The 17,419-nt window shown below is 39.5% G+C and overlaps 1 protein-coding gene and 1 long non-coding RNA gene across 6 annotated transcripts in view; one reads left to right on the plus strand and one right to left on the minus strand.

The window, feature by feature from the left end:
• LOC140194953 (uncharacterized) lies at nucleotides 1–8,363 on the plus strand. 2 transcript variants are annotated; one of them, XR_011885331.1, is made up of 4 exons: nucleotides 1–354; nucleotides 5,045–5,267; nucleotides 5,963–6,071; nucleotides 7,503–8,363. It is a non-coding gene; the product is annotated as an uncharacterized lncRNA (long non-coding RNA). The 2 variants fall into 2 exon arrangements; XR_011885332.1 differs by lacking the exon at nucleotides 5,045–5,267.
• The window catches only part of rgp1 (GP1 homolog, RAB6A GEF complex partner 1), a 27,264-nt gene continuing 17,344 nt past the window's right edge, over nucleotides 7,500–17,419 (minus strand). For 2 of the 4 annotated variants that reach the window (XM_072252405.1, XM_072252406.1), the window contains 3 exons: nucleotides 15,733–15,860; nucleotides 13,824–14,001; nucleotides 7,500–9,792 (listed from right to left, as the gene is read on the minus strand). In XM_072252405.1, the coding sequence (XP_072108506.1) occupies nucleotides 9,569–9,792; nucleotides 13,824–14,001; nucleotides 15,733–15,860 (530 nt within the window). In that variant the 3' untranslated portion in view covers nucleotides 7,500–9,568. Of the gene's footprint in view, nucleotides 9,793–13,460; nucleotides 13,611–13,823; nucleotides 14,002–15,732; nucleotides 15,861–17,419 lie in introns of all 4 variants that reach the window. The other 2 variants (XR_011885330.1, XM_072252407.1) reach the window with 2 other exon arrangements.

Raw genomic sequence — 17,419 nt, forward strand, 5'->3', positions numbered from 1 at the left:
TTTTGAGTTTGTAGATTTCCAGGTAGAACGTGTTGTGCCTCCGTTTCTGTTGCATGTTGGCTTTTGTGACGCAGTTTCATTTTTAAAACGGTTGTACGTTCTGTTGAAAGATTCCATATTACTTGGACTGGAAATTTGTGGCTGGAAGTGCCAATTTACTCGATTCCGACAGTTTTGAAGGGAGAGTGAAGAATTCATCGAAGTGAAGGATTGAGAGAAGTCGGCATCGTTTGGCAGTTTAATAAAGGATCGACCTTATTGAGTCTTCGTTGGAGAGAACCTGCATTGAGATAACTCTTGCAATAGGGCAATGAGTTTATGCAAAAAGGTGCTCTCTCTCTAAAGGAATTTAAGGTCAGTTGATTTAAGCTGTTTATTTTTGGCGTCAGGAATCCTGTGGACAGAACCAGCAGTAAAGGTGTCGGTGAAGAAATCTTTCTCCAGAGAAGTCTCTCCCAATTGAATGTGTAAAACTGTTGGACTTTCAAAGTTATCACTTTAAGAACTATATCTGACTATATCTCTTTAAGAACTGTTTTCGCATTTAACGCTAAGAACTAGAGCCGAGTGGCGAGTTGGTGAACGGCTGCGTACCTGTTAACCTCCGGTTAAAGTTTTCCCTTGTTTTTTTTTTCCCTTATCGTCTATATGTGTTTAATAAACGTTTGGTTGTTTTTATATAACCTGTCTCGATTAATATTCATTGTTGCCGGTTACGTAACAGTACCAAGTCCATGTCTGGGTCCCGAGTTCCGAGTACCAAGTCCATGTCTGGGTCCCGAGTTCCGTGCTCTGAGGTCTGTGCTCCATCCAGGGCCTGAGTCCTTGTCCATTACGCTTATTCCTGCTTCTGCTTTGTTCTCCTTGTAATGAGTAATAAACTCAATTTAGTTAACCCTACAAAATGTGTTTGTGTCCTGTATTTGGGTCTGCCCCAGCACCCGCTTTGTGACAATTGCATTTGCTTTCCTCAGCACCTACTCAAGCTGCAAATTATCCTTCAGGGAATCTTGTACAAGGGCTCCATAGTCCCTTTCCCCTGCTGATTTTTTTTTAATTTCCTGCCTGTTTAGAAAGTAGTCTATGCTGTTATTCCTTCTATCAATGTGCATGACCATATGCTTCCCGTCACTGTATTCAGTCTGCCACTCTTTGCCCATTCTCCTAATCTGTCTGTTCCTCTGCAGCCTCCCTGCTTTCTCAATACTACCTGCCGCTCCACATATTTTTGTATCATCTGCAAACTTGGCCACAAAGCCATCAATTCAGTCATCCAAATCATTGACATATAACATAAAAAGGAGTGGTCCCATCACAGACCCCTATGGAACACCACTAGTCACTAGCAATCGTTGCCTCCTGCCAATCAGCCAATGCTCTATTCATGCTAGTACCTTTCCTGTAATGCCAAGGGCTCTAATTCTGTTATGCAGCCTCATATGTGGAAGCTTGTCAAAGGCCTTCTGAAAATTCAAGTACACAACATCTACCAATTCTCCTTTGTTTATTCTGCCTGTTACTTCCTTAAAGAATTCCAACAGATTTGTCAGGCAAGATCTTTCCTTCAGGAAACAATGCTGCCTTTGGCCTATTTTATCATATGCCTGCAAGTACCTTGAGAACACATTCCTAACAATTGACTCCAACATCCTCCCAACCATTGAGGTCAGGATAACTGGCCTATAATTTCCTTTCTTCTGTCTCCTTCTTGAAGAGTGGACTGACACTTGCAATTTTCCAGTCCTCTGGAACCATGCCAGAATCTAGTGAGTCTTGAAAGATCATTACTAATGGCTCCACAATCTCTTCAGCTCCAGGTGACCTATCCAGACCATTCAGCTTCCCAAGCACCTCATCCATAGTATTGGCAATTCCACACACTTCTGCACCCTGACACGTTCCAGCATACAGCTAGCATTTTCAGCAGTAAAGATGGATCAAACTACTTATTTATTTTGTCTGCCATTTCCTCATACCTCATTAGTGTCATTTTCCAGCAGTCCGGTATCTAGTCTCACTTCTCTTTTACACTTTATATATCTGAAAAAAACTTTTGGCATCCTCTTTGATATTATTAACTATTTTACCATATTTCATCTTTTTCCACCTTATGACTTTTTAGTTACCTTATGTTGGTTTTTAAAATCTTCCCAATCCTCAAACTCCCCACTAATTTTTGCTCTATTATATGCCCTCTCTTGTAATTTGTGTTGTTATTCTTAGCCCACATTCTGGCTACTGTTCACCAATATCAGACTCCCTAGCCTGTAGTTTCCTGGATTGGTTTTGCTACCCTTTTTGAACAATGGTACCACATTAGCCACTTTCCAATCCTCCAGAACATTCCTGTGGCCAGTGATGAAGCAAAAATCTCCTTGGGGCCTCAATTTCTTTTCCAGCTTCCCAGATCCAAGAATGCATCAAGACAGGCCCTGGATATCTAGTCATCCTAACAGATTTGAAATCTTCCTCCCTGCTAATATACATGTAGTCCAAGACATCACAACTCATTCCCAACACCACCCCCGGCCACACTTTTCCTTAGTTTTCAGCTTTTTCTTCACAGTAAAAGCTGAAGGAAAGTATTCATTAAAAATTTCTCCAGTTTTCTTTGGTCCCATGCTGATCTTTAAGGAGACATTCTCTCTTTAACCACCATTTTTGCTTTTAACATACCTATGGAATGTCTTGGATTTTGATTCAGCTTGTCTGCCAGATACTTCCCATACCCTCTTGTTCTCTCTTAACTGCACCCCTAACCTCCTGTGGTCATAAAGGGTTCACTATTTTCCAATTATTTCCCTCTTTAGCCAGAGTCTCAATATATCTCATCAACCAATGTTCCCAAAACCTGCCAGCCCTGCCCTTCACCCCAGAAACATGCAGAACCTGAAGTCTTGACGTCACACTTTTAAAAGCCTCCCTTTTGGCAGGCACTCCTTCCCCTGCAATCTTGCCCAGTCATCTTCCACAAAAATTTACCTAATGGCTCCAAAATTTGCTCTGCCTCAGTACAGGACCCTCGCCTGTGAACTGATTGTCTCCTTCTCCGGAATTATTTTAAAACTAATAGAATTATGGCCACTGGACTATAGTACCTACCAACAGACACTTCCACCACTTGCTCTACCTCATTCCTCAGGAGGAATTCCAGTGTTGTACCCTTTCTAGTAGCTCCCTCTAAAGGAAGGTTTTCCCTAGACACATTAACAAATTCCAGTCCTTTTAAAATATGTTTGTCCCAGTCAATATTAGGGAAGTTAAAATCTCCCATTAATACTGCTCTATTGTGTTTAGATCCGGCTGCAATCTCAGTACTTACCAGTTCCTCCAATTCCCATGGCCTAATGGGGGGCCTATAATGCAATCCTCTTAGAGTGACCATCCCTTTCTACCCATATGGCATTACTGAATGATCATCCAAGATTATCCTACAATGTCTTCTTTCACCAAGAAGACAACTTGGCCTCCTCACTTACCTGCAGCTCTGTCAATACCTGTAGCATAGCTATCCAGTATTTGCATAATAAAGCAATAGATTACTGAAAATGTTTTAAATTATTTTTCTTCTCTGAATAAAACACATGAACTAACTGATCCTTTTCCACTGATGTTTGTGTTACACAGTAACTGTCCTTCTAATCCTATAGTGTTTGCCTCTTTGTGAAGAATTGAAAATATTAGTAGATTGGTAATAAATCCATATAAATGTATCACGATTGAATTACTTAGGATTAATCAGGAATTTAATATGAATTTATGTCAATTGAGAACTTAATAGGATATTTGCGAAGATCCAGACTCACATTCAGTGGAGGTGAAGATGAAGAATGGTTGCCTCCTGTTCCTGGGCATTCTAATAGGACGGAAACTGGACAGTAGCATCGGAAATGGCGTCTATCGGAAACCCCTCATGCAGATTTATAACTCAACAATAACAGCCACCATCACGCCTCCCAACGTAGAGCGGTTCTTTCTATTTTGATTAACCGTGCGAAAACTATTTTGAACCCGGAGAGTCTCCAAGAGGAAACAAAACGATTACGCACAACGTTCCTAACAGAATGGCTACCAGATGAAGCGCCAATGGAAACCTAATAACGAGCTAACCGTCGCTACCGCCTCTCTTCCCTATATTTCCACGGTTTCCTGAAGGAATGCCAGGATCTTAAAGAAATAATGGATTAATACCATCCACACACCCGTAAAGTAAGCTCTAATCACAGGTTATGCGAGTCAAAGATGACCTGGGACTCAGGACGGCTCACATAGTTATTAATAATGCATGGATCACCTTGTGAAATTTGAAATCTTTTTAATGTCTCCTTAAAGCTGAAAGCAGTGCATTAGAAATGCCAGTTATTGGGTAAAATGTTAAAATGTTATGAAATATTTTTGGAACTGATTGCCAAATTGCAGAAACATATTACAGTACTGAAAATATTACTGAAAGGGCAACTTCAGAGTTTTGCACGGCAAGACAGATTGTACACTAAAATATGTTTGAGCTTCCTCTGGGTGACAAAAAATTGCAAAGTTTTTCATGGACAAATTTTGATTTCAATGTAACACACAGAATGCTGGAGGAACTTAGCAGGCCTGGCGGCATCTATTAAAAAAAGTAAACAGTCGACTTTTCGGGCCGAGGCTCTTCATCAGGACTGATTTTAATCCCCCTTTCACCAGCCTAGTTCTGGCATTTCCTTCCTAAACTTCTCCTTTAAGATAGTCATAAAAACCGTTTCACTGCTGAGCTTTTGATCATCTGTCTTAATATGACATTTACAGTAATTAAATGTTAAAATTGTTTTCAAACTTTCTCTCTGTGATCTCTGAAATTAATGGTTCAATATGAGTACATTTTGCTGTTACAGACTCTTAAAAACAAAGTTACCCTCTAACAAGATTTCCTGAAAAAAGTAATGGAGTTCATCTTTCACATATTTTCATATTGATGCATAGTATGTAAGAGTAACGCTAATTTTCTATTATAAACTGATTGGATTACTTTTTACCTATTTTAAAATACAAACTCTGTTTGCAGGCCAGTAGTTGGCACTTTTATTAAGTTACGAGGTACCTCTCCAGGGGTTGGTAACTTCCTCGATAGATCTTTAAACAGCTACATAGCAGGCTGCAGTTTGAAACATTGAACTTCCACTGGCTTTCATTCATGGAACAACGCAAGTTCAACTTTCTCATTCTCTCTCTTCTCTTGGCATTATTAATCCCTGAATTCCAGGCTGAATGCTACTGGCGAACAACAGGTAATGTAATAGTTAATCTGTACTTTTCTTTTACATGCTTCATGAGCAACTTGTTTTTGTTTTGCTTTATTATTGCTTTAAACAAGAAATAAACTTTTAAAAACTTTTTACTGGTTTATATTGAACTGTTTCAAGACCATCTGCGATAAATGTTGTCGTTAAGCAGATATACATTTTGTATAGTGCTGCATCCAAGTGAACTTTGTTTGGTTGGGTGTTGAGTTATGTTTCAGATAGACTGCTTCCAATTGCATAAGTAATTCTATACTCTTTGCGTGTTTTATTATAAAGTGTTCTCACAGTAAAACGATTTGATTGTTCAAAATGGAGCCTCTACCTTGAGTTCAACGCTGACTGGCAACTCCTGCGACACTGCTGATGTCAAACTATCGGTCTTTGCCGTTCCTTTGGATTCATCAGCTGTGTGGAGAGGAACAGCCTGCTACAAGGGCAACAGTTCGCTCTCTGTATCGTACTGTTACGGCTTGCACACTGGCTTGTGTATTACGTAGGCAGCTGACAGGCAACATCATTGTTGACCCCTGACAACCTGGTAGTGGGTTAATTTGATCGTTAAGCTTTTTTGTTTCCGAACAAATCCAGCTGCTTTTCCGTTTCCAAACAAATCCAGCCGCTTTTTTCACTGAGACACCATTTTCCAGCTATTTTGCAAAGAACATGTTTGTATTTTCCAGGTGCCTGCAAGTACGGAAAATACAAGTATAAAGTTGGGGAGATGTGGAAGACGAATGACTGCTATCAATGCAGCTGTATAGCTCCAACACAAATTATTTGCTGTGACATGTAAGTGATTTATGGATTTCTCATTGAACAGGGATATGAAATGTACTGCCAATCAGCTAGAAGTTACAAATTTCCTCTAAAAATGCCTTCCACCAACCAACAGCGCCAAATGTTCAGGTGTTTGTGGATTTGCTGAATTGGCTGGCAGATCTTCCAAGACAGGCAAAAATTATTCGTGTTAGGATTTTTTTTCAAATGGCTCCATCAATGCAGGAATTCATAGCCATTTAGAACAATGAACTGGCCAAAAAAATTACATTGGAAATAAAGATTGAGAGATGACCTAATTATTGAAGAATGAAACAATGGGTCACAAATGTAACATCACCATTTTTTTCTGATTCAGTCATAGTCATACAGCACCATGTCTATGTAAGCTATCACACCCATTTATACTAATCCCACTTCCCATGCAGTGAATTTCTATTTCATTTACACTGAGTTTTTCTAAACTTTGGTGTAATCAGGCTTTAGCTAGTGTCATTGGATAGGAGCAAACAGACACAACCTCAGTTTAGTATCTTACCAGACTAAAATTGGACGAAAGTGTAAATTTATGTATTCAAGCTCTCAACAAAAGTACTTTCTGGCTCAGAGAAACTTCGAAGTCTGGCTGGCTGTCTTACTGTGGTCAATTCACAAAGACACTGGCCCCAGCCCAGTACAAATGTAGCCTTCCCCAGTAATATAGCTTCATCTTTCTCCTATACTGGTTCAACACAGAAGTCTCCTTAAAATTGTTTCTTTCAAGATTTAGAAGATGTGCAGAGAACACTGAGCACATTGTGGCCTGAGCAACAAAATAGGCCAAATTATCTGCAGATGATGAACTGCCTGAAATTACTGGAACCATGCCATTTCTTCTTGTATAGTCCCGGATGCAACACTGTCTCTTGAATGACCTAGACAGCCAGGAAAAGCTTGACTCTCATCTCATAGTGGAGCCAGAATGCTTGCAAGTAACACTGGCATCCGTAAATATTTCAGACTATTACAAAGAAAAATACATTTTAAAACATTGCCACATACGGCTGGAGACCAAGTCATTTGGGTATCTTTAAAGCAGAGGTTGATTAGTAAGGGCATCAAAAGTTATGGGGAGAAAGCAGTTGGATAATGAATCAATCATGAAAAAAGTGAGGCACTCTGGACAGGCCAAAATAGCCTAATTCTGCTCCTATGACTTAGGGTCTTAAAAATAATGATTTCAGTTAGCATATGCTTTGGCCTGCATAGTTTGTCATCTAAAATGTATTTAAACAGTGCTCAGTTATCTTAATGCAGTTATTGTTGCTGGATGCTAGAGACCTTTAATTGCTGTTGTACACAAAATGACAAAAAAGACCCCATCTCATCAACTTCACAAGTAACTATAAATTACAGATTCATTTTTATTAAATTGAAAGTTAACTAGAATTGCTATCTGTTCAGGGTAAATTATACAGTTGATGTTCGTCAATATTGTGATACGTGGTACGATGCAAGGACTTGCCACCCCTCTCAACCATGCGGTCGACGTTTGAAGCAACAATTGAAACGATACAAGAAATCAATTACAGTATACAGAAACTTGCTTAGCTTACCTTCAAGCTTGCGAAAATAGAAAAAAAGCCGTTTTTGAAAAGCAAAATTTATTCGTATTTACATTTGTATATTTAAAACAGTTGACTGCATTCGCAAGTATGCTGTAAGAACTTCATTTATTATGCTCATTTTGTATGGAATGTGGCTGTAATCTGCAAGACTTTTGGATGAGAACTAATAATATTGTACTTTCAAAACCAAAGTCCTTTGCAATGCTACTTCAAAGCCAGAGGGTATGCATTGATGGTGAGAGAGGGTAGGTTCAAAGGGGATGTGAGGGTTAAGTTTGTTACTCAGAGAGCAGTGAACCTGGAATGTGTTGCCTGGTAATGTAATTGAGGCAAGTGTATTAGAGGCTTTTGAAATGTTTAGACAGGCACATGAATATGAGGAAGATGGAGGAATATGGACATTGTGTGGATAGGAGGGATTAGTTTTTGAGGATTTTTGATTTACTTTTTAGTTGGTTTGGCAAAACATTGTGGGCTGAAGGGCTTATTCCTGTGCTATACTGTTCTATGTTAACCACCAAATCAGTTATAACTTCCCCATTTCTTCTCAAATAATTTTGCCATATTTACTGCCAGTCTTAGTCCAAAATCAAATGTTTCAAGTCTTCCCACGTTTGTTCGCACCTGTTTAGACACAGTGCAAAATATGAAGTTGCTAGCATTTTTAGAGTAGGTATGATTTTTGAGATGTTCATTTTGTTCAGATGAATTGCTAAATAAATGTAAAGATACTGAATGAGTACAGAAATGTTTTCTTGGTGAAATAAAACCTTCAACATTCTTCACACAGCAGATGAATATTTCTGTCAGCCTCTAGGCTGCAAAACCTTTGCACAAAACATCACATAAATACTTCAAAAGGAGTGAATGTTATATCCTACAAACATGACATTAATATATTTTGCAAAAAACTGGGTAACATTTTAAAGTTTATTTCTTCTCAAAATTACCAATAAGTAAGGTACACAGGATATATACAAAAAGGGGGAAAACTAGATGAATACTAATTTAAATACTATTTGTTCTATAGATGAGCAATGCTTGCATGTATAATTATTGCCATTTAATTGTGATGACCAGTAACTTTAATGTGAAGTAAACATACAGGAGGAAGACTAAAATGAAGTTGAACATGGTTTTAGCTGCCAGTTAACCAAAACACAGCCATAGATGCAACTTATATGACATGCCAAGAGTCAAGCAGTAAATAAAATGTAATAACCAATAGGAACACAGAAAAACAAAACTGATTTACTAAAATATAATTAATTTTTCACTCCTGAGGTTAAGATGTTGAATGGTGATTGACAAGGTTTATTATTGTATTACAGCACGAGTAAAATCTACGTTTAATAGATGTTCCAGAACAACAAACTGTGTAATTGTGCAACACGTTTTTAAGATAAATAAATGCAAATACAACGAGCACCAATCTGAAGTTGCAATTCTTCTCAATTGTGGGATACAGAATTTAGACTATCTACAGCAAAACCCACAATAAAAAGCACTTCAGATCTACCAGTTCCAAAAGCTATACATAGTCTAGACAAAACAGTTCTCCGGATAAAATCTTCTCATCATTATCAATGTAAGGAATTTTTGAAATTGAATGTCTAAAATGAAAAAAAAAAATGTGGAAGGTGTAGTGTTCCATCTTAGTCTGTTCAATGATGGGAGAAACTGTAGTCATCGCTAACCTTGTTCCTCACACTTCCAGGAAGAAATACTGTCATTTGCAATTGCATTCTGTAGCATGTTCCAGTAATTTTTGATTAAGGAATAGAAGAACTACATAATACTTGAAGCAATATCATTGCTTGTTCTTTCATTTGTTGTTGCTATTCAACTGCTTCTCCAAAATTTCAAATGGTAAAACTTCCCAAGCTTAAAAAATTTAAGATTTCAGATAGTAATGGAGTTAAAAGATGTCAACTGTGAAACATATGACGCGAGTACAGGATTAGTTGGAAGCACTTTGATGGGCAGGTCCCAGCTGAATGTGTCCACATCTATTTTCCCTGCCCCAGTCCAAGTAATTATCTCCGATTGGTTCTCAAGTACAGTAGGTGGTTCCACTGGCTCACAAGCAGTGACAAACTCAAAGTGTAAACGCCACTTCAAGGATACTGAAATTGAAATATACAAGTATATCAAATTATTGTTAAAATTATGAATATAATAAAATATTATAAATTTGGTGTGTTGCACAAGATTTAATGAGAATTTTTGCACTGGTCACTTAAGACCCAATTACAACCAAATGATGAAAATAGCATGTTTTAATACTTTTAAAGAAGAAAAATGCTCAATTTTTGAGAAATGAGAAAAAAGATATTAACCAAAAAATAAGAAGAAAGAAATAGAGGTTTCTAAGAAAGAGAACAAAAGAGAAATTTGAAGTAATAAGTTCTAAAGAAAGATCCACAATGGGATGGCCTAAATTCATTGTAAAACATCCAAAGCGCATTGCAAGATAAAACTTGGAAATTCAGAGTCACAAATAGCAGTTGACTAGCAATTTGAATTTAACATAGTGAGATTTTAAGCTATTGGACTGAGGACTAGGGTTACAGGAGAAAAAAATAATACAAAATAGAACATGAGCAGTTGTTTTCAAATAGAGCTTAGGGAATAATATTTCATAGCACAGTTAATAGTGCTAATTATGGACTGCACTATGATCATCATCGAGTGATCATTCTTTTAAGAATGGCAAACTACCACCTATTAGGTACAAAGACTAAGTATCATCAGAAATCAGAACTTTCTAACAAGTGCACAGTTATGTGAAGGACCTGAATTAACACAAAAAAATTCCAGGGCTTCTCAAATTCACTTAGTTGGCAAATGCCTGCCGACATACAACTGTATTTTCTGCACCATAAATAAAAAAAGATCCACTCCTAGTGTTGCAACTCAAAACTGTTCAATGGTCACAGTATTTGAGAGCAAGTGGAAAGAGGGACATACAGATTGCATCCTTGTTCCTGCTACCTATGAAATCATTCCCACAGTGGGTATAACACATTCCAGAAGAACCAAGAGTTCATATCTTTGATCACAAAACTTCCAGTAGGGTAAATGATTTGCTTCCTAATCAGGTCCTAATAGCAAGCTCCACACAGAAAATGCTGGTGGAACGCAGCAGGCCAGGCAGCATCTATAGGAAGAAGTACAGTCGACGTTTTGGGCCGAGACCCTTCATCAGGACTAACTGAAAGAAGAGATAGTAAGAGATTTGAATGTGGGAGAGGGAGGGGGAGATCCAAAATGATAGGAGAAGACAGGAGGGGGAGGGATGGAGGTAAGACCTGGGAAGTTGATTGGCAAAACAGATACAGAGCTGGAGAAGGGGGAGGATCATGGGATGGGAGGCCTAGAGAGAAAGAGGAGGAGGGAAGCCCGGAGGAAGATGGAGAGCAGGCAAGGAGTAATTGTGAGAGGGACAGAGAGAGAAAAAAAGGGGGGAGAAATAATAAATAAGGGATGGGGTAAGAAAGGGAGGAGGGGTATTAACAGAAGTTAGAGAAATTAATGTACATGCCATCAGATTGGAGGCTACCCAGACGGAATATAAGGTGTTATTTCCTCCAACCTGAGTGTGGCTTCATCTAGACAGTAGAGGAGGCCATGGATGGACACAGCAGAATAGGAATGGGGATGGCATCCTACAGATGTTGCCTGGCCTGCTGTGTTCCTCCAGCATTTTGTGTGTGTTGCTTGAATTTCCAGCATCTGCAGCTTTTCTCGTGTTTGTGTTTTTAAATTCACAAAGCCTCTTCCAGTGATGCCTACACTGAAGAAGTTTAAATCTTCTCTTCAATGGGAGTTTAGTGAAACCGTCTCTCACTGCTCCCCATCTGTAATTTCTTCAGCCCTTCAACTTTTCAACCAAAAATGCCATCCCCTTCTCACAGTTCCTCCGTCTCCACCGCATCTGCTCTCAGGATGAAGTTTTTCATTCCAGGACGAAGGAGATGTCTTCCTTTTTTAAAGAAAGGGGTTTCCCTTCCTCCACCATCAACTCTGCTCTCAAACGCATCTCCCCCATTTCACGCACATCTACTCTCACCCCATCCTCCCGCCACCCCACTAGGAATAGGGTTCCCCTTGTCCTCACCTACCACCCTACCAGCCTCCGGGTCCAACATGTTATTCTCCGTAACTTCCGCCACCTCCAACAGGATCCCACCACTAAGCACATCTTTCCCTCCCCTCCCTTTCTGCTTTCCGCAGGGATCGCTCCCTACGCAACTCCCTTGTTCATTCGTTCCCCCCCATCCCTCCTCACTGATCTCCCTCCCGGCACTTATCCTTGTAAGTGGAACAAGTGCTACACATGCCCTTACACTTCCTCCCTCACCACCATTCAGGGCCCCAGACAGTCCTTCCAGGTGAGGCAACACTTCACCTGTGAGTCAGCTGGGGTGACATACTGCATCCGGTGCTCCCGATGTGGCCTTCTATATATTGGCGAGACCTAACGCAGGCTGGGAGACCATTTCGCTGAACACCTATGCTGTGTCCGCCAGAGAAAGCAGGATCTCCCAGTGGTCACACATTTTAATTCCACGTGCCATTCCCATTCTGCTGTGTCAATCCATGGCCTCCTCTACTGTCAAGATGAAGCCACACTCAGGTTGGAGAAAACAACACCTTACATTCCATCTGGGTAGCCTCCAACCTGATGGCATGAACATTGATTTCTCTAACTTCTGTTAATGCCCCTCCTCACCTTCTTACCCCTCCATTATTTATTTATTATTCCCCCCCCCCCCCCATTTTCCTCTCTTTTTTCTCTCTCTGTCCCTCTCACAATCACTCCTTGCCTGCTCTCCATCTTCCTCTGGGCTCCCCTCCCCCTTTCTTTCTCCCTAGGCCTCCCATCCCATGATCCTCTTCCAGCTCTGTATCCCTTTTGCCAATCAACTTTCCAGCTCTTGGCTCCATCCCTCCCCCTCCTGTCTTCTCCTATCATTTTGGATCTCCCCCTCCCTCTCCCACATTCAAATCTCTTACTATCTCTTCCTTCAGTTAGTCCTGATGAAGGGTGTCGGCCCAAAATTTCGACTGTACTTCTTCCTATAGATGCTGCCTGGCCTGTTGCATTCCAGCAGCATTTTGTGTGTGTTGCTTGAATTTCCAGCATCTGCAGATTTTTTCGTGTTTGCGCTACTAGCAAGCTCATCTCATTATTAAAAATAAAATCTTATAACAGTAAGCACTTGATAACAAAAGAACAAAGGGCATAACAAGGCACAAAAGACATCATGGTCATCTACTGCAACAAAGGAAACCCCAATTTGTGATACCTGTTTGGACCACTTCTGAGGTCAAGAGAGTGGAACTGCCCCAGTACAATGGCTCATCCATTTAAAACTTTCCCACACAGGTTCCTGTCATCGTCAGATATGACTGACAACCACCACCAAGTCATTACATTTGCTACATCATCAGCAGTAAATGAGCGAGTGATTATTGATTAAATTACATTAGACTAATTAATACAAAAGTAAAATACTGTTGATGTTGGAAGTACTCCTCAGGTCAATTTATCTAGTCTGATAGTTTTGACAAACTATTTCTTTAGCAAATCCCAGGTAAGGAAGTAAAATATTGAAATATTGCGCACTAGTCTGGTCTCTCAACACATTTAAGGGTTAAGGAAGCATGGTGAATGCTCAAGACATTGATTCTTGGGATGGTGGAAATATAGGATGAGAAAGCTAATTGAAATATTGTCTTTTATTTTATAAACATTAAAAATGAAGTGTAAATTTTTTATGAAACTTGCCAGCATCAATGCAGAAATGATATTTCTCACGGTAGAAGTATCTAGACCCAGAGATCATAGTATCAAAGAAAGTGGCAAGCTATCAAAGACGGGTGTGAAATTTCTTCAACCATAGCATAATGAATCTTTGGAATTCCTTGCCTTTAAGGCCTGTGGAAACAGTATATTCCAGAAAAGTACATAGATATTTAAAATATGAAAGTATAGGGTTAGTGAAGCAAAAATTAACCATGGTCTTAACAAATGGCAGAGTAGGTTTGATTTTTCAGTGGACAATAACAGGTTTATCCAAATACGCAAGATATGTTGATGCATATTGTCATATATGTCATATATACAAATGATAATTAATAAAACACTTACCTACAGTGGTCATAAAGCTGGGTGTAGCACTAAGTGGAACTGGTAAACTGAAATGAGTTTTAGCAGTATGCAAACATGATTCCTGATGCCGAGCATGTGTACTCAGTGAAACAGGTTGCCCTGGTTTTCTTTGATAATCCTCTTGTACATGCTCTTCAGTCTGCAAAGATACTGAGAACTGGAAATAAGGAGAGTCAAGGATTTGAATTAGTGAGTAAAACTTAGACAAAAGGTGAGTTTCATCTTTGTTAGTGGTAGCATTCCATATTGGGAAAAAAACAGCAAGATCTAGTTACCAAACAAAGATTAAAATTTCATAGTCAGCTGTACACTTGTGGAAATTAAACCATGAGGTCTCATCTATTATTCAGTTGGAAACAATTAAAATTTTATGTTGCGTATTTAAAGAATGGATTCTGTAACAACAGAACAAAAATAGCCAGTTAAAGTACCCCAAGACAAATATTGAGAAATAATGCTTTCTTAAATTCTCCATGACTTCAGCAAAATCTTCCAGTCAAGATGGCGCTGAGCTGAGGTATCCGTCAAAGTTGTGGCTCAGACAGGGTTGTTATTCAGGTTCATAGGGATGACTTTTGGGATAGAGAGGAGAGTTAGAGGTTTGGTTAGGGTTCGGGGATGGGGGTTTAGAGGAGTTAGAGTTTAGACCGCTACTCCATCCTCCGCATTCAAAGACCAGCCACCTGGATGTGCAACAAAGGACATTTATAGACAGATGTAGAACCAGCAAGCACTGTGAATGAAGACCAGCAAGGACAAGGACTGGTGACTCCCAGGTTAACAGGTCCCAGAATCAGAAGTCTGTGCAGGCAGTAGGCCAGCGAGTCAGGAGCTCGAAGCTGGAATTCAGGGTCCCATTATTGGCAAGTCCTGGGTCAATATCGAAGATCAAAGTCCCATGGTCGAAAACTGAAGTCAGCAAGACCAGATGTTGGTATTCAATGGCCGAAGCCCTGGGTTTGCAAATCCACCAGGAAAGAAAAAATGCCCAATGCCTGCGAGTCCATGAGTCCATAAGTCCACTGGAGGCTAAAGGCCTGGAGGGAGCCTGTCTTGGTGTTGGACGACTGTCTGTGTGTGTGAATGGTTATTGCTGTTGCTATTGTTGTTGTGTTGTTCTGCTGAACATTATGGGCATGCTACATTAACGCCAGACTGCGTGACAACACTTGCCCCAGCACATCCTTAGATTGTGTTAGTTGTTAATGCAACCAACACATTTTCACTGCATGTTTTGATGTACATGTGATAAATAACTAAATCTGAAAATGAAAATATCTAACAGTGCCACAAAGGTTATTAATGCATTTTGATCAACTGCAGCACAATCATAGGAAATATCAATTACACTGATTGAATGCCATGGTTGGTGCAGTCTTTCATTGTTTCTGAAATGGTTATTATTCTATTATGGAATTACTGAGTATACCCACAAGTCAATTAATCTCATGGTTGTATATGTTGGCATACATGTACTTTGATAATAAAATTACTTTGAACTTTACATACTCTGAACCAGCAATAACTGTTTATCTGAAGAGACAGAAGTGAAGACTGAATTAAGGAAACTGCAAAAACAGCATTGACTGTCTGCAAGTGTCGGGTCCAAAAGCTTGCTGATAAAACAGTTGGTCACGGAGGTAATCACAGTCAATCTCAATCCCACCTTCATCTAACATTGTTGGATACATTTTGAAGGATGGCAGTGATGCAGAACAATTGCAGCAAATTATTTTCTCTTCATCTTTATACAATGGGTGATAAAATGCAGATACTGTTAACACAATACCTGCACAACAGTTTAAAGATAAAGATAGTCATATCGGTAAAAGCTGTAATAACAGACATTGTCAAATGCAGAGTCAAAATATTTATGAAATGTACTGACCTGTAAACATGGAATATTTCCTTCAGAGAAATCAAATGTGCCCAATACATCTTCTCCAATTTTATAGATGGTTTTGAAAATGCAAAACTTTCCAACTTTCCCCCTGACATTAGTAATATTATACAAATCTGCACAAAATATATTATTTCACTTTCAGTCAAACATAATTTATAAGCAAAAGCACAATGTTACTGCTGTAATTTTTTTAGATTTATTTTAAAATGTTAATTAGGAGACGAGGGTCATATCAGATGAGATCAGAGCACATGACCACACACCAAAATTGTCATTTACATTAGTGCATGGGGACTGCAGGACATGTATGATGGTGTTGTATTCCGTATAATGTTCATTTCAGTATAATCTCTGACTAAGATCAGACTTAAGACATACTTCAAAATTTCCTTTCAAACAGTACCTTACACCATTGCTGGAATGCATGTAGAATTAAATTTCATGAGGTAGGTGTATTCTTTAGGTCTCTGTCAGTACTGATCACCCCATCACCCCCATTTTGAGGTCCTCAGGCCCTCCATTTATTGGCTACAGCTCCACCTGAATATTACAATTCCAAGCAAATTCATCTCCAAACTCCAGATCTAGAGATCAACACCTCCATTGAAACTGGATCAACAGACTGCAATCAATAATGAGAGGCAGTAATACCTTTACCATGACCATCTTCAAGACTAGTGCCTCACAGGACTGCCTCCTCAACCACCTACTCTACTCCTCTAAGTTTCCTCGATGCACTCTGCTCCAATTTCATTCACAAGTTTGCAGATGATATCATCACAGTGGACCATATCTCGAATAACGAGTCAGAGTGAAGGAAAGAGATGAAAGCCTAGTGACATAATGTCATGACAACAACCGTTCCCACAATGTCCGGAAAACAAAAGAGTTGGTTATTGACTTCAGAAAGGGAGAAGGGGGACGGTGCACATACTCCTGTTTACTCAATAGTGCTGAGGTTAAGAGTGTTGAGAGTTTCAGTGATCATCACCAATAGCCAAGTCAATCACATCGATGTCATGGCCAAGAAAGCTCACCGATGCCTCTACTTCCTTAGGGGGCTAAAGAAATCTGGCACATCCCTGTCGAATTATACCAATTTTTATCAATGCACCATATAAAGTATTCAATCTAGATGGATAACAGCTTGGTATAACTGTTCTCCACTTGCAGAAACTGCAGAGAGTGGTGGACACAGCTCAGCACAGAGAAACCTACCTCCCTTCCAAGGACTCTGTCTATACTTCTTACAGCCTCAGTAAAGCAGCCAGCATATCAAAGACTCCTCACACATGGACAGTCTGTTTTCTTCCCCAGTGGACAGAAAAGTATGAAAGCACATACCACCAGGCTCATGGAGATTTGTATCTCACTGTTATAAGACTATTGAATGGTACCCTAGTATAAAGTGGGGTAATGCCCTCACAATCTACTCATTATGACCTTGCACCTTATTATCTACCAGCAGTGCATTTTCTTTGTGACTGTAACACTTCCCTTTGAATTCTGTTATTGTTTTACCTTGCAATGAATTGATCTGTTGAAATAGTGTACGAGATGTTTTCTACTTTATCAAAATATCTATTCTCCTCGGTCTGATCTGCTGAATGTCCAACATCAATCCCAACATTTTAAATATCCTTCCTCAGGAACACAAATTCCTCCCAACCCT

This window comes from Mobula birostris, chromosome 3, assembly GCF_030028105.1.
Source record: "Mobula birostris isolate sMobBir1 chromosome 3, sMobBir1.hap1, whole genome shotgun sequence".
NCBI classification, from domain to species: domain Eukaryota; kingdom Metazoa; phylum Chordata; class Chondrichthyes; order Myliobatiformes; family Myliobatidae; genus Mobula; species Mobula birostris.